Genomic DNA, 26568 nt, shown 5'->3' on the forward strand with positions numbered 1-26568 from the left:
CGGCCGGGCCCGGCGCAGCCCGCGCGCGCTGCCCTCACTGCGGCCGAGGTACTGCCGGACGTTGGGGAGCTACCGCGAAGCGGCGGAGATTCGAACCTGCGCACAAATGTGCGCGCGCGTCCTCGCGCCGGCCAGGCGGAGCCGCTGGTTGGTGGAGACTCGCGAGGCGCGCTCCCGAACGCCCCCGCGGCCGGAAGTGCGCGCTCGGGGCTGGGTGGGGGAGGCGGGAAGGCGGCAGCGGCTTTATTAAAGGCCCAGGGGCTTGGTCCCCCGGAGGGTGTGACCTTGTTTGCCCAGGGGTGGGGAGCCGCTGTGCAAATCTCGAGCTCGGTAAAGCGGTGTAGGTTTAAGACCTTTAGAATGTATTTGTTAATATTCCCTTAACTCGAGTTAGTGGCCTCAGGGACGCTTCCAGGAGGTTAAAATCACCTCCAGGAGGTACAGACTTTGAGCAAACTAGTGCTGAGAGGCTCCAGCGCCACGTTAAATGATCATTTCAGGCGGACTGTGGTACGGGGGTGGCGGCTGAGGGAAGTCGCTAAAGCCAACACGCAAAAACCAAGCGGAACAAAACAAAACCCAACGAAGTGTGTTTTGCAGTGGCTGTCGTGGAAAGTGAATTGGCACCACATTCTTCGAAGATCTTTTGATTAAAAATTCACTGATGAAGTTGCAGAGGACATGTGCAGCTCATCCAAAATAGCTCATCCCAGAGCCAAGCCTGGAGCACAGCTCTTCCTTTTCCAAATGAAACCTAAACTTGTTTGGCTCTTAAATTATGTGGGAAGCACACAGAGTTCCCTTCTTACTCGGTGCGATGATCTAAAGTGAGATTCCAAGACCTTCCTTCCAGCAGAATTTGTTATCAAGCAAAGGGACGGGGATGAGAGCAGTGAATTTACTATAGCTTGTATTTTGATGGTTGATAAAGATAGTAACCGAGTAAACAAAAATGAGGAAGAAGCTACATGATCTAGAGAAAGTGCAAGGAGGATAACTGTACTCTTAACTGGTAAGTACTTAACTGTATACTATTTACCCCATGCCAAGGTTGTGAGAAGATAGGCAACGACTTACTTAATAGGCACAGAAATACAATAAGTTAGGGTGTTAAACAATAGCTTTTCTGCTTGATCTTTCCATTCCTTCTTCTTTGAAATTGATAACCTGTCAGTCTCAAAGAGCAGATCACACAGATCAGATATGAAAGACCTTTTTATTTGAAAAGTTTTGAGGGTGTCCTTCCCAAAAATGATAAAATGCGGGTTAGCTAATAGAGATACATTCCTTTGGGGTCCTCACCACAGACTCTTGTTTTTCTAAATTGTGAAATACATCATATATACAAAAGGTTGTATAAAACACAAAGGAATGATAGTAAGATGCCAGCACCCAGTTTTATATATAGAATATTACTTGGGCCAGAACATGACAAGGTCCCTACCTGCTTCTCCCACTGGTGCCTTTTTCTCTTACCTCCACTCCAGGTAATTGCTGTTTTGAATTTTGAATTAACCATCCCTTTGCTTTACTTTGTAATTTTCTCATTTGTGTTTGTGTTCCTAAATAACATTTTTGGTTTTGCTGTTTTTTTTAACACTTCGTGGAGCCTTAATTGACATAAAATAAAATGCATATATTTAAAGTGTTTACTTTGCTGAATTTTGACATATGTATATTCCTGTGAAATCATAGCCACAATTAAGATAATACACATCTCCATCACCCCCAAAAGTTTCCATTTGCCCTTTTGTGATTCCTCTCTCTTCCCCTGGTTCCTTCCAGGGGAAGGTAACCAGTGCTTTACTTTCTGTCATTATAGATTAATTTGCATTTTCCGGAGTTTTATATAAATGGAATCACAGTATATACTGTTCTTGTTTGGCTTCCTTCAGCACAATTATTTTGAGATTCATTCATGCTATCCCATGTTCATTCAAAATTTTATTACTCAGTACTTCTCCATTGTGTGGCTGTATCGTAATTTGTTTCTCCATTTACCTGTTGATGGACATGTAGGTTGCTTCCAGTTTGGGGCTATACAGATAAAGCTGCTGAGAACATTTTTGTGTAAGGCTTCGTATGGACATAAGATTTCTTTTCTCTTGGGTACATACCTAGGAGTAGAATGGCTGGACCATGTGGTAGGTGTCTTCAGTTTTCTAGCAAATTGCCAAAAGTGGTTATACCATTTTACTTTCCCATCAGCAGTGTATGAGAACTCCAGTTCCTACACATGCTCTCCAACAATTGGTATGGTCAGACTTTATTTTTAGTCTTTCTAAACAGGTATCTCATGTATCTAATTATAATTTTAATTTACATTTCTCTAATGACTAATGATGTTGACTAATGATAGTTTATTTGCTATCTGTATCTCTTCTTTTTTTTTTAAATAATTTATTTGTGAGGGAAAGTGAGAGAGATCACGAGAAGAGGGGAGGGGTAGAGGGAGAAGCAGACTCCCCACTGAGCAGGGAGCCTGATGCGGGGCTCCATCCCAGGACCCTGGGGTCATGACCTGAGCTGAAGGCAGACGCTTTAACCGACTGAGCCACCCAGGTGCCCTGTCTGTATCTCTGTAAAATGTCCAAATCTTTTGCCTACTTAAAATATTGAGTTCTTTGCTTTCCTATTTTCCTTATTTAATATTTTTGTGCATGTAATCATATTTCATTCATTTATATTGAGCATGGTATTTCATCATACGAATCTATTGATAAACGTTTGATTTTTTTTTCAGATTTTTGCAGTTAGAAATAGTGTGCAGGGGCACCTGGGTGGCTCAGTCGTTAAGTGTCTGCCTTCAGCTCAGGTCATGATCCCAGGGTCCTGGGATCGAACCCCGCATCGGGCTCCCTGCTCAGCAGGAAGCCTGCTTCCCGTCCCACTCCCCCTGCTTGTGTTCCCTCTCTCACTGTCTCTCTCTGTCAAATAAATAAATAAAATCTTAAAAAAAAAAAAAAAGAAATAGTGTGCAATTAGCATACTTGTTCATGATTTTTTTTTAATTGAAGTCTAATTGACATGCTGTATCCTGTTTTCAGGTGTACATCACAGTGATTTGATATTTTTATACATTATGAAATGATCCCCATGGTAAGTCTAGTTACCATCTGTCACCTTACAGTTACTAGGAAATTATTGACTGTATTCCCTATGCTGTACATTGCATTCCTTGATTTCTTTTTTGACCTATAAATTATTTGTGTTAACTTTTCAAGTATTGGAGGTTTTCCTAGATATCTTTTTCTTACTGATTTCTAGTTTAATTCCTTTCTCATTTAATTTATTATCTGTGTGGTTTTAATCGTTTTAAATTTGTTGAGATTTATTTTATGACCCAGCATATGAATTATCATGGTACATGTAACATGTGTTCTCGGAAAGAACATAATATCCTGCAGGTATTCGGCATAGTGCTCTATCAGTGTTACTTAGGTCAAGATGGTTGGTAGTGTTTCTCAGATATGATATGTCTTTACAGATTTGGGGTTTTTTGTTTTTTGGGGGGATTTTTTGGTCTAAACGTTCTATGAATTGCTAAGAAATAGGTGTTAAATACCCAACTAGGACAGTAGATTTTTCTGTTTCTCCTTTTATTTATTTATTTTTTAAAAGATTTTATTTATTTATTTGACAGAGAGAGAGATAGCGAGAGCAGGAACACAAGCAGGGGGAGTGGGAGAGGGAGAAGCAGGCTTCCCGCCGAGCAGGGAGCCCGATGTGGGGCTCAATCCCAGGACCCTGGGATCATGACCTGAGCCGAAGGCAGACGCTTAACGACTGAGCCACCCAGGCGCCCTGTTTCTCCTTTTAGTTGTCAGTTGTTGTCTATGTGTTTTGAAGGTCCATTATTAGGCACACATATATTATGATTGTTATGTCTCTGATGTATTAACCTTTTGTTCTTATGAAATATCCCTCTTTATAGCTGGTAATGCTCTTCATTTTCAAGTCGTCTTTCTTTGATATTATAGCAGTTCCAGCCCTCTTATGCTTACCATTTGCACAGCACATCTTTTTTTCCATCCATTTACTTTCAGTTTATCTGTATCTTTATATTTAATGTTTCTCTTAGAGACAACATACATAGTTGGATCTTGCTTTTCTGACATTCTGGAAGTTTCTATATTTTAATTGTTTAGTGCTTTAACACTTGATAGAAATTATTGAGATGACTGGATTTGAGTCTGGTCTTTTACTATTTATTTGCTGTCTGTTCCCTTTCTATTTTGACTCTGTACGTCCTTTCCAGACCTCTTTTGGATTAATTCAGAATTGTTTTGAATTTAAATTTAATTTAATCTATTAAATTAAATACCTCTTTGCATGAATTTTCAGTGGTTGCTCTAAGGATTGCAATATACATCTTTAACTTTCCACAGTTTACTTCAAGTTAACACTGTATCACTTCATATAAAGTGGAAATCTTGCAACCCTTCACTCCCACCCTCACCCTGTCCAGGTGCACTTTTATATTGACCCAATAGGATCTTCTTCCTATCCTATAATTTTGTATAAGTAACTGATTTCTTTCCCCAGCACTTCTTATAGATAATGACTCAGAACTCATCATTAGTAACAGCAAAGCAATAAAGACGGATACTTTTCTCTTCCTGTCTTCTTGGTAAAGAAGGGATGCACACTCACATTCTGCTTATCTTAAAATTTGCCTGTTTCAGACTGATTAAAGCCCTACAGCAGTTTAGGGTGGGGAAGTGGTTTAAAATTTTTTTAGCAACTATGTATTCGCCAGACCTTTTACATATCTCATTTAATCCTCAGAACTCCATGACAGGTATTATTGCCAATTTAACAGATAAACCTCACCCCAAAGCATCAGACCCTTGTCAACTTCTCAATAAGCCCAGTCCTGACCACCCTATTTAAAATTTCAACTCACTCAGCACTGCCCAGGACTCTAGAGATTCCCTTTGCCTGATTTTTTTTTTTTCTATAGCACATATCACCTTCCAATTTATTACATGATTCACTTATTTATTATTCTTATTGTGTCCTTCTCTAAAAAGTAAGCTCCTTGAGGGTAGGGTTCTTTGTTTTTTGTTTATTTTTTTCACTTATGATATACTCAAGCACCTAGAACAGTGCCTGGCATGTATCAGGTGCTCGGTACATAATTGTTGAATGAATGACTATTCATCACTTTTGCTTGAATGTTTCACAGGCATCTCATAGTCCATTCTTGTGTCCCCTGTATCCCATCATTCATCCAACCAGGTACTCATATCAGAAGTATAACTGTGCCCCTTCACAACCTTATGCTCACTTATTATTCCTTGAAAAATAGCATTTGCTATGGACCAGGGGAAATTCTAGAGTTACCACAGTAAGCAAAACAAAAATCCCTGTCTTGTGACTCCCCAAGTGAAGCTTATATTGAGGGAGATAGACAGTAAACAAGTACATCTGTCAGGTGCGAGGAAGAACAAAGCAGAATAAGGATGGGGGAGGTTATATTAGGTGGTCAAGAAGGGTTTCTCAGATAAGGAGACTTTTGAGCAGGGACCTGAGGAAAATCAGGGGTGAGTTGAGTATTTATGGTGAGTAATTGTAGGCAGAGGTAATAACAAGTGCAAATGTGCTAAAGCAAGAGCATGCCTGGCATGAGCTTGGGACAGCAAAAAAGCCAGTGTGGCCTTTTTTCCCTTAATGTTTTGGCTAGTTTCTGTTGCTATGATTTGAAGCTCACTAACCTTTTCTTTTCTCATGCCTTTTCTGCTGTTAATCTCATACACTGTATTTGTCATCCCAGACAAGGTACTTACCATCTCCAGAAGTTCAGTGTAGGTCTTCTATACATCTCTGTATAACTTTCTGAACACATGGAACAGTTAACGCTCACTGTTTTAATGTCCTTCTCTGCTAATTCTAACATCTGTGTCAGTTCTGGGTTGGTTTCCATTGGTTAGTCTTTCTCCTCTCTAGGAATGTTGTTTTGTTCTGTGTCTGCATACATGGTAATTTTTTATTGGATACTGGGTATTACGAGTTTACTTTGTTGTTTCTTGCTCTGGCCTTGGGAAGTTACCTCACGCACATGCACTCATCAGTACTCTGTAGATCAGTGTTCTGGGGGTGAGGGAGGGGGACGACTCTGCTCTGATCTCCAGAGTGCTCTCTGTGTGGTTTCCTCCTCTCAGGTACTCTGTCCTGCAAACTCTAGCTGCCTTGGTTTCCCTGGACTGTCAACATCATGTCCTCAGTTCAGGCACACCTCCAGGCTTGGCCCGAGTTTCCCCTCCTAAGGCCGTATCCTGGAGACTCAAAGCAGTGAGTAGGGCTCACCTTGTTTCCTGTCTCTCATTGATCACTGGCCTTTGTTGGCAGTTGTTTTATATATTGTGTCCGGGTTTTTGGTTGTTTTAGGTGAGAGGGTAAATGTGGTCCATTATTCCATCTTGACTCGAAGCAGAAAATGCCTTCCTGTAAGACTTTACTTTGACTTCAAGGTTATATTCTTGTATAACTTTTAACTTTGAGATATGCCTGCTTCCTTGTTTGTTGTAGGAAAGTGTATTTATTCATCATATATGAGTATAGTATGTGTTAGCATATACTAATATATAGCATATATTAATATATATAATATACAAAAGGAAATTCATCAACCTTGTAATATTCAAAGCACTACGACATATCTGATTTTATTCTGTAAGAACTCAACCAGTATAAAGAAAATTGTATAAATTTTCTTACAGCCTGGAAAAATACCAGTTTTCCTCTTTGTACTAACTAAGGTACAAGTAAATGGGGATTATAGCAGGAACACTTGAAAAATGAAATATAGATCCTTGACTGTATCTGTATGTGTTTGATAAGTTCTGTTCTTCCTTCAGGTCTCAGCTCAAATACTTCTTTAGGGACATCTCAGTACCTCCCTACTGCTCAGAGTACCCTGTACCTGTCCTTTATAATGGTGACCTCAGTTCTTACAATTAGGTAATTACTTGTTGCCGTTGTTGTTACGTAATTACTTGTTTGACACCTTTCCTCTGCTATGTAAGCTCTGGTGGGAAAAACATTAACTTCTGACCTTTGAATCCCCAAGATCAAGCCTTATTCCTGACACAATGCGGTTCTCAATAAATGTTTGTGGGGTGAAGGAAAAAGTGAACACCACACAGTAAATAGGCTGGGACACTGACCTGGTCTGTGTTCCTGCAGTCTGTTTCTTGCTTCCCAGGCGTCTGTGATAGTGAAGAGCAAAACAAACAGACAAGAAAACAAAGACATTGCATGTTGCAGAAGATTTTAATGCAGTTTTCAACATAAGCTTGGCCATCGTTAAAATGTTTAATAGTAGGTTGTGTTGGTGAAAATACTGAGAGACAGATACTCACCTTGTTTTAAAGTGTAACCTTTTAAGAGAGCTGTCTGACAACATCTATGAAAATTTTAAAATGCACTGCTCACCTTTAGGAATTTACAGCAGATGTATGAATGTGTCCACTGAGAATGGACACAAAGCAGTACGTACTGGACTATTCATTGTAGTATAATGCTGAATGGCAAAAGGTTGAAAAGAACCTAAATGTTACTTGTTAGTATTATGTGTGTGTATGTGTATTATACATACAGACATGCAGATTTTATTAAAGGAATTTATGTGTATGGATATAGAACAATTGGAAAAACGTATTAAGTCAAAAAAGTAAGGTTCACACGTATATACACACATTTATATGTGCGTTTTTTTGGTATTGCATAAAATGTTCTGGGACAAGACTGTTACCAATAGTCATTGGGGTGGGGTATTAGGACACATGGGTAGAAGGCATATGGGACCCATCCTTGGGCCACCTCAGGTTATCTCCGTGACACTGGTATTTTGTCTGGGTTACAAGTTTCCTTACTATAGGGCAACACTTACAGTGTCTGGCTTCTGTTACCTTCTGTTGGGAGCCAATTTCCCATGGTACTTTGCATTTCAGCGTATTTTGCAAGCAGAGGTACTGGCTCGCTTTAGTCTAGATTATCTTTTCAAGGATGTATGTAAAGTGAACGGGCTCAGAAGATAGAGACTGTCTCCTTCTGGAACAGAGGGTAGGTTTATTTACTGTCTAGCACAGTGTCTTCTCCTAGGGCAGAGTCAGTCACACTTACTGCTTGCCCATCATAGAAGAGTAAGCTTTCCTAAGCCCAAGGTTCTCCTGTAATGCAACCCAATGCTTGTGCACATGTCACCTAGCGCTGCTCGGGTCACTCTGTGAGGTTTGGGTCTCAGGTAAGACCCAAAATTAATACTCTGGCTAATGCTATTGCTGTGAGTTGTAAATTCTCCTTTGACTTTGATGTAGGAGTTTTGTGTCAAAAGTGGCTGTTTCATAAGCTAAGAAATCTGCAAAATTTTTTCCTTTTTGGCAATTGTGCATTAGCATCTCAGTTTGGAATAGTTGGGAGTCTCTTACACAAAGGATGTTTGTACTCCTAAGATTTTTTTTTCATGGCCTTCCATTGCTCAAGACAAAGACTTGGGGTAAAGCAGGAGACTGGAAGGGACAGACATTGTTTCTTTGTGGGGAGCAGTGGAAGCAAACCCCCTCTGCCTCAGGGGAGGGGTAGGAAAACCTCTTATCCCCAGGACAAGGGCAAAGATCCTTAGAGGAAAAGTAAAAGCAAAAATCAGGAAATTCCTGCTTAAGACCAGTCCTAAAGATGGGAATGCTGAGAAAAACCCACTTATGAGGCCTAGGTGACAGAGCCTGCCTAAGACTGAGGCTACACTAAGACAACAAGAATTCCCATTTTCCCTACCATGAACCTAGCACAGACTCACAAGGAACAGTAAGTGGCCTACCCCTGGGGTAGAGGTAGGCGCATGGAGCAAAAATACCTCTGTGGCACAGGCATGCAGACACAGCTGAATGCTGGAGAGAGTACAACAACACTGGGAAAGACCCTCTGGCATCCTGTCCTCAGCACAAGGTAAAAACAAGTTACTGCTAGCAGAGGCTGAAGCCCATGATGCACTGCTGATAAAATGCAAACCCAACTCACCTTCTTGCAAGATTGACTCAGCCTCCCATATCAGCCTACCAGGCATATATTTATACCTAGACATAAATACTGTTTATCTCTGTTTGTTGTTGTTTTTCTACACAACAGATAGAATTCAATAACATAAGACTCGGGAAAAAAGCAATAGGAGAAAACAAAAATGTCAAGAGATGAAGCAATTAACAGAATTAGACTCAGCAAGTTATTAGGGTTATCAGTCTTTATCAATCAAACTCCTGTAATATATTAAAGGATATGGTGGAAATGGTGAAAAACATGCATTGACGCACAGGGAATTTCAGCAGAGAGTTGGAAATTACAAAGAGAAATGGAAATGCTTGAAATAAAAAGCATAACAGATGAAAATTCTTAACAAGCTCATTATTAGAATGGACACAGATGAGGAAAGATTCAAGGAACTTGAAGATAAGGAAACATAAAGAAGATAAAAATAGTAAAAACTAAAGAAAAACAAAAAAACACCTGAACAGAGCATCCAGGAATTGTGGGACAAGAACAAGCCATCTAATGTACATGCAATAGAAGTCCCAGAAAGAATAGGGCAAAAGGAATAATTGAAGAGATAAAATTTTTCAGAAATAATAACATCAAACACACAGATAGGACAAACAGAATAAATTCCAAAAGCAAACCAAAACACACATGCATAGACACGTCATAGTCAAACTACTGAAAACTGAATGCAGCCAGATTAAAAAGAAACACATTCAGAGAGACAAAAATAAGAATTACAGTACAGTACTCATCTAAACAATGGTGGTCTTTAAAGAATGAAAGTCAACCCAGAATTCTGTATTGAGCAAATCTTTTACAAAATAAAACTTGAGATAAAGGATTTTTCAGACAAAATCTAAGAGAATGCATTGCCAGCAGACCTGCTATGAGAAATGTTGAGGAAAGTTCTTCAGGTGCAAGTATGTTTACCAGATGGAAACTTGGATGCACACAAAGAAATGGAATGTTTTGTCACAAATTACCCCAAAACTCAGTGGTTTACACCAACAAACCTGACCCAATTTCTCAGTCTGTGGGTCAGGAATTCAACATCAGCTCAGCTGGGTAGTTTAGGGTTGCTGACCAGGGTTGCTCATGTGATTGCCGTCAAGATGTTGGCTGGAGCTTCATTGGAAGGCTTGACTAGAGCTGGGGGACCCACTTCCAAGCTCATTCTACACATGTAACTGGAGAAGGCTTTATTTCTTCACCATGTGGAATTCTCCATAGGGTTATTTGAATGTCCGCCTGGCATGTCTTCTTGTCTCCCCTAACCCAAGTGATCTGAGAGAAGAATGGAAGCTACAGTATCTTTTATGACTTGCAAAAATTTTTACATTCTTGGCAATTGTGGGTACCATTCTCAGTTTGGAATAGCTGGAGTCTCAGATATGAGGGATGTGTGTACTCACAGATTTGGTTTTTCTCATGGCCTTGCATTGGGTGCTCAAGAGAAAGACCTGGAGCAGGTCAGGAGGCTGGAAGGCCTCCTGGCTTACAATATGATACACAGAATAGCTGCTGCTGATGGGGGCTCGTGGAAATCACACATTTCTACCTCTATTCATTAGAAGTGAGTCCCTACGGGCCACACTTTGAGAGGGAGAGGAGTGAGGCTATACCAAAGGGAGGAGTATCACAGAATCTGTGGAGATACTTTTAAAGCACCAACACCAGAAACTATAAAAATGAAGATAAATAAAAAATGTATTTGTTATTTTTATTGCTTCAAAAGAATTCAGTTAAATCAAAAATAGTAACCATGTATTCTGCGGTTTATTATGCACATTAAAGTAAAATGTGTGACAATAGCATGAATGCGGGAAGAGAGGAATTGGAAATATATTGTAAGAGTGGTAATTCTTACAACTGATACATTCAGTGGTATACTACTTTGAAGGTGGACTGTGACAAGCTAACAATGTATATTGGAAGCCCTAGGGAAACCACCGAAACTTCTTTTTGTAAAGAGTTGTAACTAATAAACCAGTAGTGGAGATGAAATCAAGAAAATAGTCCCAAAATAAGTGAGAAAAGAGGAAAAAAGAAAGAAATGGAGTAAGTAGAAACTAGCAAAATGGTAGGTTTAAATTCACCCATGTCAATAATTAAGATGTAAATGGTTTAAATAGCCAGTTACAAGTAATCAAAAAAAGATAATCAGAATGAATAAAAAGGCAAGACTTAGGTACATACTATCAATAAGTAACCCATTTTAGAGATAAATTGGAAAGTTTAAAAGTAGGATCTTTTAATAAGCACTTGCAAAAACTGGCACGCTTCAAACAAGGTCTACAGTTCAGTAACAGTCGTGCCAATGTCCATTTCATGGTTTTGATTACTGTCTTACAGTCACATGAAATGTTATTTTGGGGTGAAAGCTGGGTGAAGGGCACAAAGGAACCCTCTACTTTTGTGCAACTTCTCCTGTCTTCTGGCAATGTGCACGAAACTAATAGGCTAATTTATTCACTCGTCAGCAGGGTTAAGACCAAACCCCAGACTCAACAGTTTTGTTGACAAGTCTGGGATGCTGACAGACTTGGCATTCCAGATCTGGAAGGACAAGATCGCACAGGCCAGTTCAGGAATCTGAGACTTCCTCGGATACAGCAGCAAATGCTCTTGCCTACATGGTTAATATGGCAGGAAAGTAATGAGACCCCTTCTGTCTTGTTAATGATGTTGAACAGCTAGAGGTGGGTTTGAGATGAGTCACCCAAATTTGCTCACTCTTCCTGGCAGGGAGAGACAGGGATGTTACCACTATGGAGCAGCAAGCCCTGCGGTCCCAGCCAGAAGGCCAGAAGGCTGTGGCTGCTAAGGAAAGAGTCCTCAACTGAGATTAATGTCAGCAATGAGGAATCTGCTATTCAATATAGAGCTTTGGGTGACCTGAAAGCAGAAGGCCACTTGGTTGAAGTGAGCGTAGGTGGCCCCTCGAAAGTGTGGAAGAAGCTTTGCCTGTTAGTGTAGTCTTGCCACGGCCACACGTGGCTGGCAGTGAAGTTGGGGCTCTGGGTGCCAGGGTGGCCAAAGCTAGAAGCCTGGGGCCGGACAGCACAGTGGCATGTGCACAAGCACAAAGTAAAGGGCCCCGGGGGCTGGGCACTCACTGGATGCTGGGAGCTCACAGGGGAGGAAGCAGCAGTGCTCCGGCATTAACGCTGGGGTCAGAGGTCAATGGAGAAAATCGGGTTTCCCTCCCACCCCTTCCTCCCACTGTCTCCTTGGACTGGCCTCCCCCTGCCTCCCAGCTGGGGGTAACTTGGGTCTCCTGGCAGCTGTGCTGTAGCCCCTGATGCACGTGTTAAACTTCTTGGTCTGTGATCGTGTAGGGGAAAAAGACACTTGAATTCAACCGATAGTTTGGACAGGGCTTGTAGTGGGAAGGAAGGTGTGAAATTGTTAGCACCTCGTCTGAGCCAGGGGGAGCTGAGTTGCGAAGGACTGGAATAGCAGGTGAATACGAGAAGCCAAAACCAAAGTAACAGTCAAACCTCTGACCCCTTCAATAGTATAAGCAAGAGGCTAAACCAGACAAACCATAGGTAGCTCCCTGCTCCCATTTTCTCCCATGGAACAGCACACCAGTCAGGCGTCAGCTGGGTCTGCACAGACATGGCAGTGGTCTCATTGCTAATGGAAGTCCAGACAGGCTCCTGCAAGCTTGCAGACCTGGGGAGTGGGGTGAAAGAGGAGGAGGGCCTAAGTGGGAAGAGTACTGAGTCAGAGTGTAGAAATGTGTCTTCAAGTTTACCCCTTTCCCTCCTAGAAGCAGGTCTCAGCAGAGGCACCTGAGGAAGGCCTCTCCCAAAGCCCCTGACAAAGAGGCACTGGGCTAGGACTGAAGCTGTGAATAAGAGCCTGAGTTCTGGACTGCAAGTCCCACTAGACTGCAGTGCAGCAAGTCCGGTCCAGGGAGGCCAGCTTTGTTCCATGGACCTGCCAGGTAAAGCCTTTGTAATTACCTATGTTCAGGCCTGGAAAAAAAAAAAAAACCACACAGTTTTGGGTTTTGTTTTTTTTTACCAAGGAGTCAGACACCTCAAAAATAACCTCTCACTGAGGCCCTTTGGGCCAATTCAATACATGTATCATGGATCTATTATTTACCTGAACTTTTCCTTCCAATTAAGTGTCACATTCAAGGACTTCCTGGGTGGCCCAGCAGAAATAATACTGAACTCCAGGAGAGAGAATCCACAGCTTCAAAGACTCAATGGCTGCCTAAATTCTCACAGGCCATAGCCAGGTACTGTAATAGAATCAACTGCCTGACAATCACCAAAGACACCTTTGTACAAAAGGAGGAGCTTATTAGTGTGCTACTAAGCTTTGAGACTGAATGCCTCTTTGGTTTGACGTTCTCATTTGGAGGTGGGTCAATTTGGACTTGATGACTAACAAGGTGAAAAGGGCAACAAGCCTCCCAAGTCAAAACAAATAGCATATTCAAGCATGTAGCTGGCCTGGCCCTAGCAGCTTTTGGTACTATGATAAAATGGCAGCCATTCCTTTGGGGGTGAACTTTATGCCCCGCTCTGCCACCTAAAGCAAAACCGCTGGTTCGGTGGGGCTCTTGACTCACAGACGTTACCTGAACTCCCGGGTCTAGATCCCTGGCTGGCTAAGTTGAAACCCAGTGGGGTGCAATGGGCTGTGGGCGTTCAGCCTCAGCGCCAGCCGGGTAAAACCAGAAGCAGATACGGTCCTTCCTGTCAGTGGCTAGAACTCAAAGCAGTGCTCAAGACTGGCCAGTCCTCCCCTTGACGAAGTTCGATACGTTTTTACTGACTTCTGGATGGCTGCCAATGGCTTGTCTGGTATGCCAGCTGAACACCTATAGGCTGGCGGATTTAAGATACCTCTCTCCGGGCATTAGACTTAATAAACTGCTCAACTTCCGTAACAGTTAAAGAAATGAGTATTACAATTAGATACTTTTTCCTATCATATGGACAAAAATGACAAGTTTAGATCCAGTATGGGCCAGAGAATGGATGCAAAGCTATTCCAAAACACTGTCAGTGATGTGTAAAATGTTCATCATTCTCAAAGGCAACTTGACTGAAAATGCACATATACCCTGGCTAATGATTCTATGTATCTATACTGAACAGAAATAATCCAACATGTAAGAGGCAGGTACTAGCATGTTTCTAAAAGTGAGAGCAACCCTCCACGAAGTTTTGCTTGTGCCTCTCTCCCATTACCTACCATTTTATTTCTTTACCATTCCCACCAAACTTTAATATTCAACAATCTATACATACATACCTGTCATCTTTGAATCTCCCCAGGATTCCACTGAAACGTTTTTTTCACCATAACATTAAAACTAATGTCCTGTGACTAATCTTCATCTTTTTCTATCACTATACAGTGGTCAACAGAGATTGAAATTACATTGTCTACCAGGTGCTTTCACATATAATACTGCACAGAGTAGCACAGGACCTCATATAACCCTTTGAAGTAAGTGGTATCAATCCTCTTACAGGATTGTAAGAGTGTGAGGAAACACACTCAGAGCACCTTGCCTGAGATCACAAACAATAGTTCAGGGAAACACACCCAGAGTATCTAAAAGCCAAGTCCAGTGCTTGTGCTACTAATGGCTGGTCCTGGAACTCTTGTACTCGTGTCCTTTATAGGTATTTCTCTATTATTTAACAAAAGCAAAGAGCAAGATTAATTAGTATCAGGCCTAACATACTCAAAGACCAAGTATTCTTAATTACCAACTTTCTAGAAGCATGTAAGAATAAGCTCATCTAAGGAATTAAAAAGCATGTGTTCCATTAATTCAAATTCCCACATCTATAGTTACTACTTAGATGGAAACAACCAAGCAAATACTGTTTCGTAGCAATTGGCAGACTTTAATATTCAAGAAAAATTAAGTCCATCATACACATTAAAAATATAGGAAATTTCATGCAGACATGAAGCTTCCAATTCAGCCTTTGTGGCAACTTTTAGAATGAGAATTACATATAAATACAGTACATTTTACAGTTCCCAAACTTCATAATTTTATACTGTGATTTATACAGCTTCTCTATATTTTACATTTCCCATCTTGCTCACTTGATTAAAATACCCTAACCTGCACTGCTTCAGAATATGGGGGGGGGGGGGGGGGGAGGGAAGCAAGCACAATGACCTATCTCCTCCTGCTTTATGAAAATGAATGAAAACATTTGTATATAGAGCTAATATAAGGAAAAAGAACAAAAATTTTTAAGGCTTACATACTTTAGTAGCTAGGACTACACATAAGAAATATAAAATTAAATCCTCCAGTGACACTTCTATTACTGATTGATACCACAATTTTCAAGTTTAGAATACATTAACTACAAAAGCAAGGAGAAAAAAAGTGATGCAAATTTGTGTAGAATATTTGAAAAACAGTAGTCATGATATGAGAAATTAAAAACAAATGAAATAACTGATTGCAGAATTAACTAAAACGTAAGCTATAATTTAGAAATATAAGTAACATTGTTAAAGAATAAAACCTGATAGCCAAAATTTTAAGTAATAAAGCCAACTCCCTGCTGTCAACATATTTTTGCCTCTATGAGAAAAACAAGATCATTTGTTCTGATACAAGTAAAAAAGTGAATACCAGTCAGTGAATAAAAGGCCTTTCTACAGTACTCAAAAATAGCATGCATTCCTTTCCTTTCAATGGATTTTTTAAATACTTAGGATCCTTTTAAGCTTTTTTTTCTTAAACAAAACCAAATTTGGATATTTTCCCCCTACCAATTAATTTAAAATTCATTCATGTGGTAGTTAATGAGAATTCTAATAACTGAACATCTGTCAAGTATGGGAGGGGGGGAGACAAAAAAGAAATCGTTTTTGGGTTGTTTTTTTTTTTTTTTTTAACTCAAGAGGCTACAGGCTTCCACAATTTAGCAAGTCAAATAACCTTCACAGGGCCCTTTACTGCGTAACAGGACCAAAGGCCACAAGAGCTCCTGACTGTCCACGGAAAAGCTCCTACTAGTAAGATGCCAAACTGCGCAGACTCCCCCAACCTAACTGACAAAAAAGGCCTAAAGATTCACAAGTAAGTTTTCCTATTAGAACATGACATTAATCCTACAGCACGTTATTGAAATTAAGTCTATCTAATTCAAATTGCCACAGAGGTCATTTAATGCCATCATAATCACCTGTGAAAATATCCAACAAGAGTACTTCCTTTTCCCAAGAAAGGTTAAAACATGAAATTAGTCATCTCTGCTTTCCAAGCTACTGGAAACAAAATAAACATAAAAAAAATACAAAGGAAAACACCCTCCAATAGAAAAGATCTGCTAGAGGTAGAAATTTAAAGCAGCAGATACTGTTTTAACTCCAGCTATCAGGGAACAAAATTGGTGTTAATCTGAAATCACATGAACGGCTCCTTCTTACAATATTGAAGACACAGACCATGGGCAGTAATTTATCCCTGAATTTCACATTCAGAATTTCCCCACGGTAATACCATCATGACCATTTAACTGAAGAAAAAAAAAAAAGTGCTTGCTTTTGTGATCCAGGTAATTTAAAGAAAAGACATTATTGTAAACATTCACTGACAGACTGTATTCACTTCTAGTTTAAAATCATACATTTCAAATGGGAGATTTTATTCTCATTTCCCCATTTTCCGAGCAGTACCTTGAATAAAGGCTTTTGTGCCTCACTTAAGAGTGTTGAGATCTCATACATTTCAGAGTGATTCATGATGAGTATGCTTTCAAATAATGTTCAGTTTAGTGTGCCCAAAAGACAAATTTCTCAGTTACTTGAATGCCTGAATGCATTTTACTGGCCTGTGATCTTATTAAATTCAGCATTTCATAAAAATGAATGGTTGATGCTTCTCTAAGTTCAGCTGAGCTAGAAAAAAAAAAATTTGAATGATAAAAGGACAGACACACATTCTATGTATGGATTGCTTAGGTCCAACACAAACAAAAGTCCCAATTCCAGATGCGAATGTGACAGAGGATCCTCAGACTCTTTTAAAAATAACCTGTGCAATGCACACAAAACAGAGATTTGGGGGACTTCAATACTAGTAGTCATTAATATGGCAGACTGGCAACAGACAGCTTCATGAAGACCACTGGAGATAAAGTTTTTTCTACTGAAAGACAATTCTGGGCTTCAAGGAAAAAGTATACTTGAAGACATTTCCTCCATTTTTACTTCTGTAGTACAAATATGCATGGCATAGTATATTTCTGAAAAAGCGATAGACGTATTAAGAAAATAGACGCTATTTCTAAATTTTGTTAGGAATAAGAAGGCACCACTGATTTGAGGTTGTGTCCTGTCATTGGGATAGTTGATTTTGAGTTGTTTATTTCAGCATTTGCTCTTATCAAACTTTTTTCTGCTGATACCACTTGAGAACGTTACTGTGGTTTACGGACCACAAACAAGACACATTCATAGTAGTATTTCATCATGGAGAGATCATTCACAGTATATGTTGACAAGACAGATTCTTTTTCCACCTGGAATGCAAACAATAATCATAATGATGATGATAACACAGAGTATTTGTGACAGGTGCTATTTTAAACATACTCTGTTTATTAATTCATTTATTACATACAAATACCCCCTTAAGATTGGCATTATTAGTAATCGCACTTCACAAAGAACAGATTGCTCATGGTCACACCACTAATAAGAGCTGGAGCTCTACGTGACTCTGATATATTGCTTCTCTTCATTTTTAAGAACAAATCTGTTGTTTATTTTTTTTAATGAATGAAATGGTTTTAAATAAACACACAACTAAAACACAAGTCAAAGTATCATAAAACCTTATAATCACATGATAAAAAAGATTGAACACTACAGAAGTACACACAGTGAACAGTATCACTGCCCTCCCCCCCTCACCTGCTCTTCCAGACGCTAGTCGGCTTGGTATCTACCCATCTACCAGGGCCGATATTGTGATAACGGTAAACTGCCATGTACTGAAAGCAGACTGATGACACCAGGGATTATAGTTTTCCATTTACTTACACATTATGCCAAATCCTAATAATTCTAAAAGCTAAGTATTATTTTCACTTTATGAATGAGAAAACAAAGAGATTAAGAGGTAAAGCCAGGAACTCATAACAGTCCCATTCCTGTCTAAGAGCACTGGAAGTGAAACTTGATTCCATCCTTACCTCCACCTGGAATCCATACTGCAGAACGACATTTTTTATATCTTCATAGCTCAATTCTATGGAAAGTTCATTTGCCAAATTTTCAAAGTGGTACAGCAGAGGACCTACGGTTTAAAGATATTATGAATGTATTAAATATAAACATGCACTAGTTGCTGTGTTAGAACTCCAAGTTGAATTATAAGATAGGGAGTATAAGAAACAAACATAAAAGGGAGAAGAGAACCTTTACATTTGCCAAGGGCATGTGTCCAGACCCGGGAAACTTTGGCCCATTCAAGTGCTGGGCCCACACTCGTGGGGAGGGAGTCCCTCTGGTGCACCAGGGTTGCACTGTGATTCTCCACATATGAGCCTTACACCTGGAACTCTTAAGTCACTGAAGGAGCAACTGGATCAGAGAATGCGAAGTCCCTAAATTCCAAAGGTATACTGTAATTATAATTCTTTAAGTAAATGCACAGCTGCAGCTACAAACTGGTATCATGTGAAAACAGAAGGGTCCTCAAGCTAGCCTAGGTCTAAGAGAGGGTCTGGGGAGGGTGGGAATTTATAGGCAAGGCTTCCCGGAAGGAAGACATGACACCAGAGCTGGCTTTTTGAGGGCACAACTCACATCCCAGCTCCAACACTTACTAATGGTGTGCCTGTGGGCAAGTCACTAGCTCTGCTCCATCTAATATGACTTCAGTGTGAGGTAACACGCAATACACCTGGCAGAGAGAAGGCATTCAGTACATGAGAGCAATCACAGCTTTTTAAAATGACATTCCCCCTCTACTATTCTCTCATTCCACGTATCCAGGGAACTATCATCTGACTCAAAGCAGAGTCTCCAATCTTTCAATCGCTCACATTCTGCCCAATTCATCACCAGCCTCATCCAGGTAACACTATCATTCAATAGTTACTTCAGGACTAATCTAAACAATCTTCTCTTTACCTTTCATTGGGTTAACTACAGATCCAGTGCCCATCTCACCACTCCTACCCCTCATACGATGTGCTAATCACAGGAAGTAAGCGTAACAACAGGACAGTTTCTCCTCCCAAAAGGCTCATCACTCTGTGGAACATACTAAGAGTTAAAACATTCTTCTTCCTCTCCTTTTTTACCCTACATAAACCACTAGGAAAAATGACTATGAATATATACGTTAGTACTCTTTTTAGAAGAAAACAATGGTTCACCATCAAACTATTCTGCCAAGCTTAACTTCCTGTTAGTTTTATTAGTACTACTAAAAATGACAGTAGCTACCATTTATTGAGCACTGCTGTGTCCTAGACCATCCCGAGGCCTTTGAAGCCTTGTTACAAACATGAAGAGCCTCACAGCAATCTGCCCAGCTCTAAAGTGTATGATGTTCCTGCTCCATTATTTTAAGAGCCTCCAGCATTATTGTCTTATGTCTAAATAAACACTCCAATGATTCTTACACACTATGGTCATATTGTACCTCTACTCATGTTGTGTTCCACCTAGAAGGCTCCAACTCCCCAACTCAACCTTTAGCCATGCTCAAAAACCTTGCTGAAATCAAGTTTAAAAAAAAATTTTTTTTTAAAGATTTTATTTATTTAACAGAGAGACAGGGAACACAAGCAGGGGCAGAGGGACAGGGAGAAGCAGGCTCCCCGCAGAGCAAGGAGCCCGATGCGGGGCTCGATCCCAAGACCCTGAGATCATGACCTGAGCCGAAGGCAGACGCCCAACGACAGCCACCCAGGCGCCCCTGAAATGAAGTTTTAATATAATCCACCCAAGTTTCCAGCCCTATTGCTCACTCTCTTAATATAGCCTACTTTAAAATTCATGTAATGTAGTATGGCATTGCTCACTGATTATTTTTCATGTAATCTGCACTTTTAACCAGATTACAAGCTACATGAGTAAAGGAACACATCTTCAGTTTCTTGTGAGTCCACCGTAATGCCCAGCGTAGCAGTGTACAGTTATGCATCTGTAATTTTACCACCCAAATATAACCATTACAGTTGTATATTTTTTACAGTCTATTACAGATGGTACTTCGACAAATATCTTTGTGCATATTTTAGCCTTCTACAAGTATAATCAATCTAACATTTCTACATTCCATTCTCTATTAAAAAGAACCAGGGGGGCGCCTGGGTGGCTCAGTCATTAAGCGTCTGCCTTCGGCTCAGGTCATGATCCCAGGGTCCTGGGATCGAGCCCCACATCGGGCTCCCTGCTCAGCGGGAAGCCTGCTTCTCCCTCTCCCACTCCCCCTGCTTGTGTTCCCTCTCTTGCTGTGTCTCTGTCAAATAAATAAGTAAAATCTTAAAAAAAAAAAAAAAAAAAAAAGGGAACCAGGGATCCTTGGGGGGTGGGGGAGAATGGCTGCTCTCAGGGCCTGGCAGAGAGAGTACAAGAGCTTGGAGCACTGGTGGTGCCAGAAAGGAGGTGCTCAAATGGGGACAGGGACATGTCAAATGGACAAAGGAGAAGGGGGCCCCATGTGCCAAATCTGGGACAAGTTAATTTAAACCATTTATCTCCTTAAGGTTCTAAAAATTCCAGTTAAGAGACAGATTGTTATATTGGATAACAAAAGGTAACTATGCTGTTTTTAAGACACATCTAAAACAAAGATATAGAAAGGATTTAAGATACAGAAAAAGATACACATTAACTAGAAGAAAGCTTGGGGTAGCTATCTTGAAATGCCCACTTAGAGAAACATGGCTTGCGAGTGCTCTGCGTGCCGCAGCCGTCGCCTCCGCTGCGACCAAGATGGCAGGGAGACTCGCCACCTTCCTCAAGGATGCCTGGGCCAAGGAGCCGGTGCTGGCCCCGTCCTTCACCATCGGGGGCCTCGCTCTAATTCTGCCCACCCTCAGCCCCTTCACCAAATATGCCACCATGATCAACCAGGCCACGCCCTACAACTATCCAGTGCCCCTCCGAGATGATGGGAACATGCCCGACGTGCCCAGCCACCCCCAGGACCCCCAGCACCCAAGCTTGGAGTGGCTGAAGAACTTGTGAGCACCCCTGGTGACATGGAGGAGGCCCCTCCCCTGAGCCAATAAAATGTGAAAAGCGACCCCAGGAAAAAAAAAAAAGAAACATGGCTTGCAATTGTTCAAAACAAAAAAGCTGGCACTCAAACCTCAGCAAAAAGTTTTACGGCTGGGTAGGGAGCTCTCGCGGGTGCAGGTCGTGGGCGGGGGGGCGGTGGTGGTCACCGTCCGCTCATTTTCCAATCTCCTTCTTTTCTGTCCTACATCTCACCCTCACTCTCTACTAGGTCATGTCTTCATAAATTGTATTCTTTCCCATTCACTTTTTCCAGTAAATTAAACTTCTGGTCTTTGCCTGAGCATGGAGTAGGCATCTTGGTTACTTGGTTACTTGGTTACATAGGGGTCAAGATCTTCACTTCCGTTTTTCCCCATACAGTCACTCATATTCCAGAATTACTCCAGGTCCTCCATACAGCCAGTCGTTTTCCAGGGTTACTGCAGGTCAGCCGGCTCTGTTCACACTGGGTTTTTTGCAAAACTTACCCAGCTACCCCATCTGAAAAAATGTTACATTTTGTTGTCTCCTGATGACTTCCCTGCCATTCTCTGACATTATTTTAGACCCTTTTTATATTTTTACAACCAACGTAACAAGGTCTCAGTGTGTAAAGGAGACAATGTGTCTGTTATCTACCTTTTATAGGAAACCTCTCATGTTTCAAAAAATATCCAGCTTTAGAATGCTTGAAAACTTGTTAGGACTCATTACACTTTATAAAGCTCTCCTTTGGTACTCGTGAGATGATAGAAAATATACACACTGGTCTCTGGCACCTAGAGTGACCCGAGCAGCACTAGGTGACATGTGCACAAGCATGTTCACCTGGATCCTTCATATCCTTTAATAAAATGGTCAACCTATGTGTTTCCCTAAGTTCCATGAGCCACTGTAGCAATCAAACCCAAAGAGGGGGTTGTTGGAACCTCCAATCTGCAGCCTATAGATCTACAGTTGGTCAGAAGCACGGGTGACAGTTTGTGACTAGCGTCTGAAGTTGTGGGAGTGAAGGGAGAGGGTCCTGTGAGACTGAACCCTTCACCTGTGGTATCTCACAGTATCTCCAGGTAGACAGTATCAGGAGTTAAAGTGTAGGGCACCCAGCTGGTATCACAGAGAATTGCTTGTTGTACAGGAAAAAACCCCCATTTGGTGACTAGACGACGTGTCAGACGTCTGAGTGTTTTATTATATGAGGAATAAAGGAGACACACAGGGAAGAACTGGGTTTTTCCCCACATAGGAAGGAAAAAACTGCGGGTCTTTCTTTTTAGTGCTTTAACCTGTTTATTCTTCCAGATGAAGTTAGATTCCGTCTGCTAACTGCCTGCCCTCCACCACTGGACTATAAACGCATCAGTGCATGCATATGCACACCCACACACAGGTTGTACAATAAATTACACATACAGGGGTTTAAGGGTCACCATGAAAAACTGAAGAACAGGATGCACAGGCACTTTTCTACATTTTGCTAAATCATAGCCTTTCCCAAAGGACACAGGCAAACGGTTCTCTCAAAAAGCTCACTCTCACTAGCTTTCCCTAACCTGAGGAATATTAGAATACTTCAGATCCCCCTTAAAGAGGTTTTTAAATTAACAATATTCCCACTTGTGATTTCATAGAATGTAGACAATATCTTCACTGTAATTTAACTTCCAATGTAGCTTTTCAGTATTCCATTATGGCTAGCAGGGACCGTTCTCATTCTCTATGAATATAGTGACGTTACGGTCTTGTGTCAGCATGGTTAGGGTGAAATCGTCCCCCAGGGGCTGATGCACTCTCAGTTTACAGATAAAATTATCTTTCCAGGTCCATCTGACTGACGCCAAAACCATGGGAATGTTACGACTTTACTAAAAGAAATGCCACTTTGTCCTGTCTCCTGGCAGCCAGTCTTCTGTGGCATCTTAACATTACTCTGCTTCCACCTTCAAGTTTTGAGACAATACACTCATGCACAGAAGTTAATGAAGTTGTCAGGCTCTGCAGAAGGTGAGAGCGAGCATTAGCTTCCAGCCCTCAGTGAGCTCAGAGACTACTAGAGAAAACAAAAACACATGGGTGGCAACACCATGTTGTGTTAAATGCTCACGGATTCTGCGAGAATATAAAAGAGGAATACAACAAACATTTATTCCAGCCTGAAAGGATCACCTCAGCTGAGTGTTAAGAGCACCCAGGAAAAAGCCAACATGAGAACAGAGGGAAAAGAGAAAGGGCATCTGCAGTCAGGGCTGGGGCAGTGACAAAACAGAAATAATGAAGCTAAGACAAAGATCACAAAGGGCACTAGGCCCAACCCTGAAGAGTTTCGGGTATCTAGAAAGCTAGAATTTTATGTAGGGAGTGTGACAGGAATAGATTCACGTGTTAGGAGGATCATCCTGGTGGTAACATACGGAGGACTAAAAGAGGCACAGAGGGTTGGAGAAAACTTGAAGGTGGGGCTACCCCAATGGAACGGTTGCAGTAATCCGGGCAAGCAGTGATGAGGGCCTGAACTAAGGAACTAGCATGAGGTTGGAACAATGGTTCTCAGCTGGGTTGATTTTGCGTTTCCGTCATCACAACTGGGGTGGTCCTGCCGCAATCAAATAAGCAGAAGCCAGGAATGCTGCTCACCATTCCACAGTGAGCAGGACCACCCTCCTTCTCCACACCCTCCACATGAAGAACAATCCAGCCCCATATGTCAACGGTGCCACTGCTGAGAAACCCTGGGACAGAAGGAAATTCAAGACCTACGGAGAAGCTTTAGGGGACATGCCTTGTGGACTGACTGCGTGCAGAAGGTGAGGAAGAAGAGGGGTAAAGGAGGACGCACAGGTTTCTGGCTGGGGGAATCTGCGTCAACGATGGATCAGAAAAGACAAGGGGTTTTCCTGGATTTTGAAGTATCCAAGTTGGTACATAGTGGCTTGGACCATAACAGATAGCTGGACCAGAGATACAGAATGGGAAATGAAAGAACAGGAGGAGCCGCGATAGGAATGACATGGAGTAAAGGATGTGCACATGGCATGAAGAGTAAGAACACTCTCCTGAACAGATACCCAGAGTGCACCAGTCTAAGAGAATCACCATTTTTTAAATTCTTCAGCTTATACATGTAAAGAATTTTATTTGGAAAGTACTAACCTTCCAAATAACTATTTTTAAGGACTGTGCTTCTCCATTATTCCAATGCTCAGAATTGTTTTGGAACTCTGTTGTATGAAGAGTAGAAGCTCTCCTAATTGACCTTCCCCCCTAACCCAAGTGCCCTATTACCTCATGCCTGGGACAGATCACAGCGCGGCCCAGCATGTCTGCTCTTATCAAACAGTAGGCTTATGAAGAGCCAATTTTATTTGTTCCGGGCAGTTAGAATTACTGTTATTACATAACTGAATAAAATATTAATAAACCAAATGAAATAAAAGTTCAAACAGAAAAGTTGTTTCTGCGAAAGTTAACGCTTTGGAAATACATGAAACCTTACCATGACTCAGTAATTGGAGTCAGAAATATTAATCACATAATTAACATGAACTGTTAGGCTCAGGATGAGCCTGCAGAATTATCTGGTTAGGCATTAAAGGGGTTGGATCTGAGCTGTGAGCCTGTCTCTGCCATATATATAAGCTCCGGGACGCCCCTGCTAGTTACTTACAGCGAGATTCAGACTCACCAACTATAAAAATACCATCTCAACATAGGGTTGTTTTGAGATTCAGTAAGGTATTTGCTCACCCACAGCGGTAATGCAGTTGACCCTTGAACATCACAGGTTCGAACTACACAGGTCTGCTGCTACATGTTTTGTTTTGTTGATAAAAATACAGCACAGTACTGTCAATGTATTTTCTCTTCCTTATGATTTTCTTAGTAACATTCCTTTCTCTAGCTTACTTTACTGCAAGAATACAGTATATAATACATGTAGTATATAAAATACACACTAATTGTTTATGTTATCAGTAGGCTTCTGGTCAACAGCAGGTTAATAGTAGTTAGTTTTGGGGAGTCAAAAGTTATACAGATTTTTGATTGTGCAAGGGGTCAGCATCCCTAAGGCCCACACTGTTAAAGGGTCAACTGTATCACATTTCAATCATTCCTTGGGAAATTTTTAAAGAAACTTACTTTAAAGAAGTGACTCCTTTGAAAGAGGACCTAAGGTTTGGGATAACTTTCATATTACGGTTGCATTTTACAGCCACTCTCATCTGTCCCGTGAAATTCTAGAGAGAAGTTTGAAAAGATCTATTTCTCTCTCTAGTCTTAGTCCTAATGGCAAAATCTGCGGTGAAGTCCAATCATTAAAAAAAGGGCACATGACAGAACCCAACAACAGGACTAGACCGATCCTGAAGGCCACGGACTCCAGCAATGTGTTCTCTCTTGGGGCTTCCACTGCTTTGAGAGGAACTCCACACTAACTGGGATACAGTCTAACGGAAATGATACAACATAACTATCACCTTTGTGAACATTTGGTACCCTAAAGTTACCAAAGAGAGGACAGCTATGAGTACTCAGATTCATGTATAAGATTCTAATAAACACTGAGGAACTTACCTAGATTTATCCAAATTCCACCTGGCTTGAGTATTTTCCATATTGTGTCAATATAATCAATGACATTGTGAGCTGTGTCTATGAAGAAACAGGTAGCAATACAGTCCCAGGTATCTATTCGAGGAAAACCACATTACTACATTCATTATGTTATATTGCCTTTCCTTTTAATTACTTCTACAAATGTTACCTCTTACAGATTATGAATATTTCATTTAACTGGAGGAATATAGAAGCTAAACTCTTCCAATCAACAAGGTAATTAGGGTAACTAAGCAATCATTTATGACATGCTTCACAGTTCATGAAAGTTTTTACTAATAATTTGATAATCACTTTGGAAACCATTTTTGATAGCCTATATAACTAGGTATCTTTACCAAATGGTACTTGTAAGAGTTTTGTTTATGATCTACTCAATGTCTAGCCTTCATTTCAAATTGGTTAAGATGATGTAATTGTCATTTGAATTTTAAACTGTGTTTTAAGCCACTGTTAACCACCAATTCTGGCAAGTTTCAGAAAGGCTGTATGCACTTGTTGCCAAGTGAGAAACAAACGGCATAAAAATACTTAAACCGTTCACCAGTACTTCAGATAATCAGCAGTGGAAAAGGGGAACGAGGCTGTCAGTGCCCCGTCGAGGCCATCGCAGGGCACAATCCAGGGACAGAGGGCTGGATTCTACAAATCTCGGTGCCATAAAGG

At 41.0% G+C, this 26568-nt stretch overlaps 1 protein-coding gene, 1 long non-coding RNA gene and 1 pseudogene across 4 annotated transcripts in view; 2 read left to right on the forward strand and 1 right to left on the reverse strand.

Annotated features, from left to right (window-relative positions):
* Positions 1-135: 135 nt before the first annotated feature.
* LOC118521741 (uncharacterized) lies at positions 136-24735 on the forward strand. Of its 2 annotated transcripts, XR_013443617.1 has the most exons (3): positions 10804-12988; positions 13176-13291; positions 23110-24735. It is a non-coding gene; the product is annotated as an uncharacterized LOC118521741 (long non-coding RNA). The 2 variants fall into 2 exon arrangements; XR_013443618.1 differs by lacking the exons at positions 10804-12988; positions 13176-13291 and adding an exon at positions 136-1012.
* CARNMT1 (carnosine N-methyltransferase 1) overlaps positions 14901-26568 on the reverse strand; it is a 40224-nt gene continuing 28556 nt past the window's right edge. For both annotated transcript variants that reach the window (XM_036070468.2, XM_036070469.2), the window contains exons 6-8: positions 25861-25974; positions 18243-18346; positions 14901-17567 (exon numbers count right to left, since the gene is read on the reverse strand). In XM_036070468.2, the coding sequence (XP_035926361.1) occupies positions 17466-17567; positions 18243-18346; positions 25861-25974 (320 nt within the window). In that variant the 3' untranslated portion in view covers positions 14901-17465. The remainder of the gene's footprint in view (positions 17568-18242; positions 18347-25860; positions 25975-26568) is intronic.
* On the forward strand, positions 20952-21334 carry LOC118521740 (NADH dehydrogenase [ubiquinone] 1 alpha subcomplex subunit 3 pseudogene; annotated as a pseudogene).

The sequence above is a fragment of the Halichoerus grypus genome, chromosome 14 (genome assembly GCF_964656455.1).
Source record: "Halichoerus grypus chromosome 14, mHalGry1.hap1.1, whole genome shotgun sequence".
In the NCBI taxonomy this organism is placed as follows: domain Eukaryota; kingdom Metazoa; phylum Chordata; class Mammalia; order Carnivora; family Phocidae; genus Halichoerus; species Halichoerus grypus.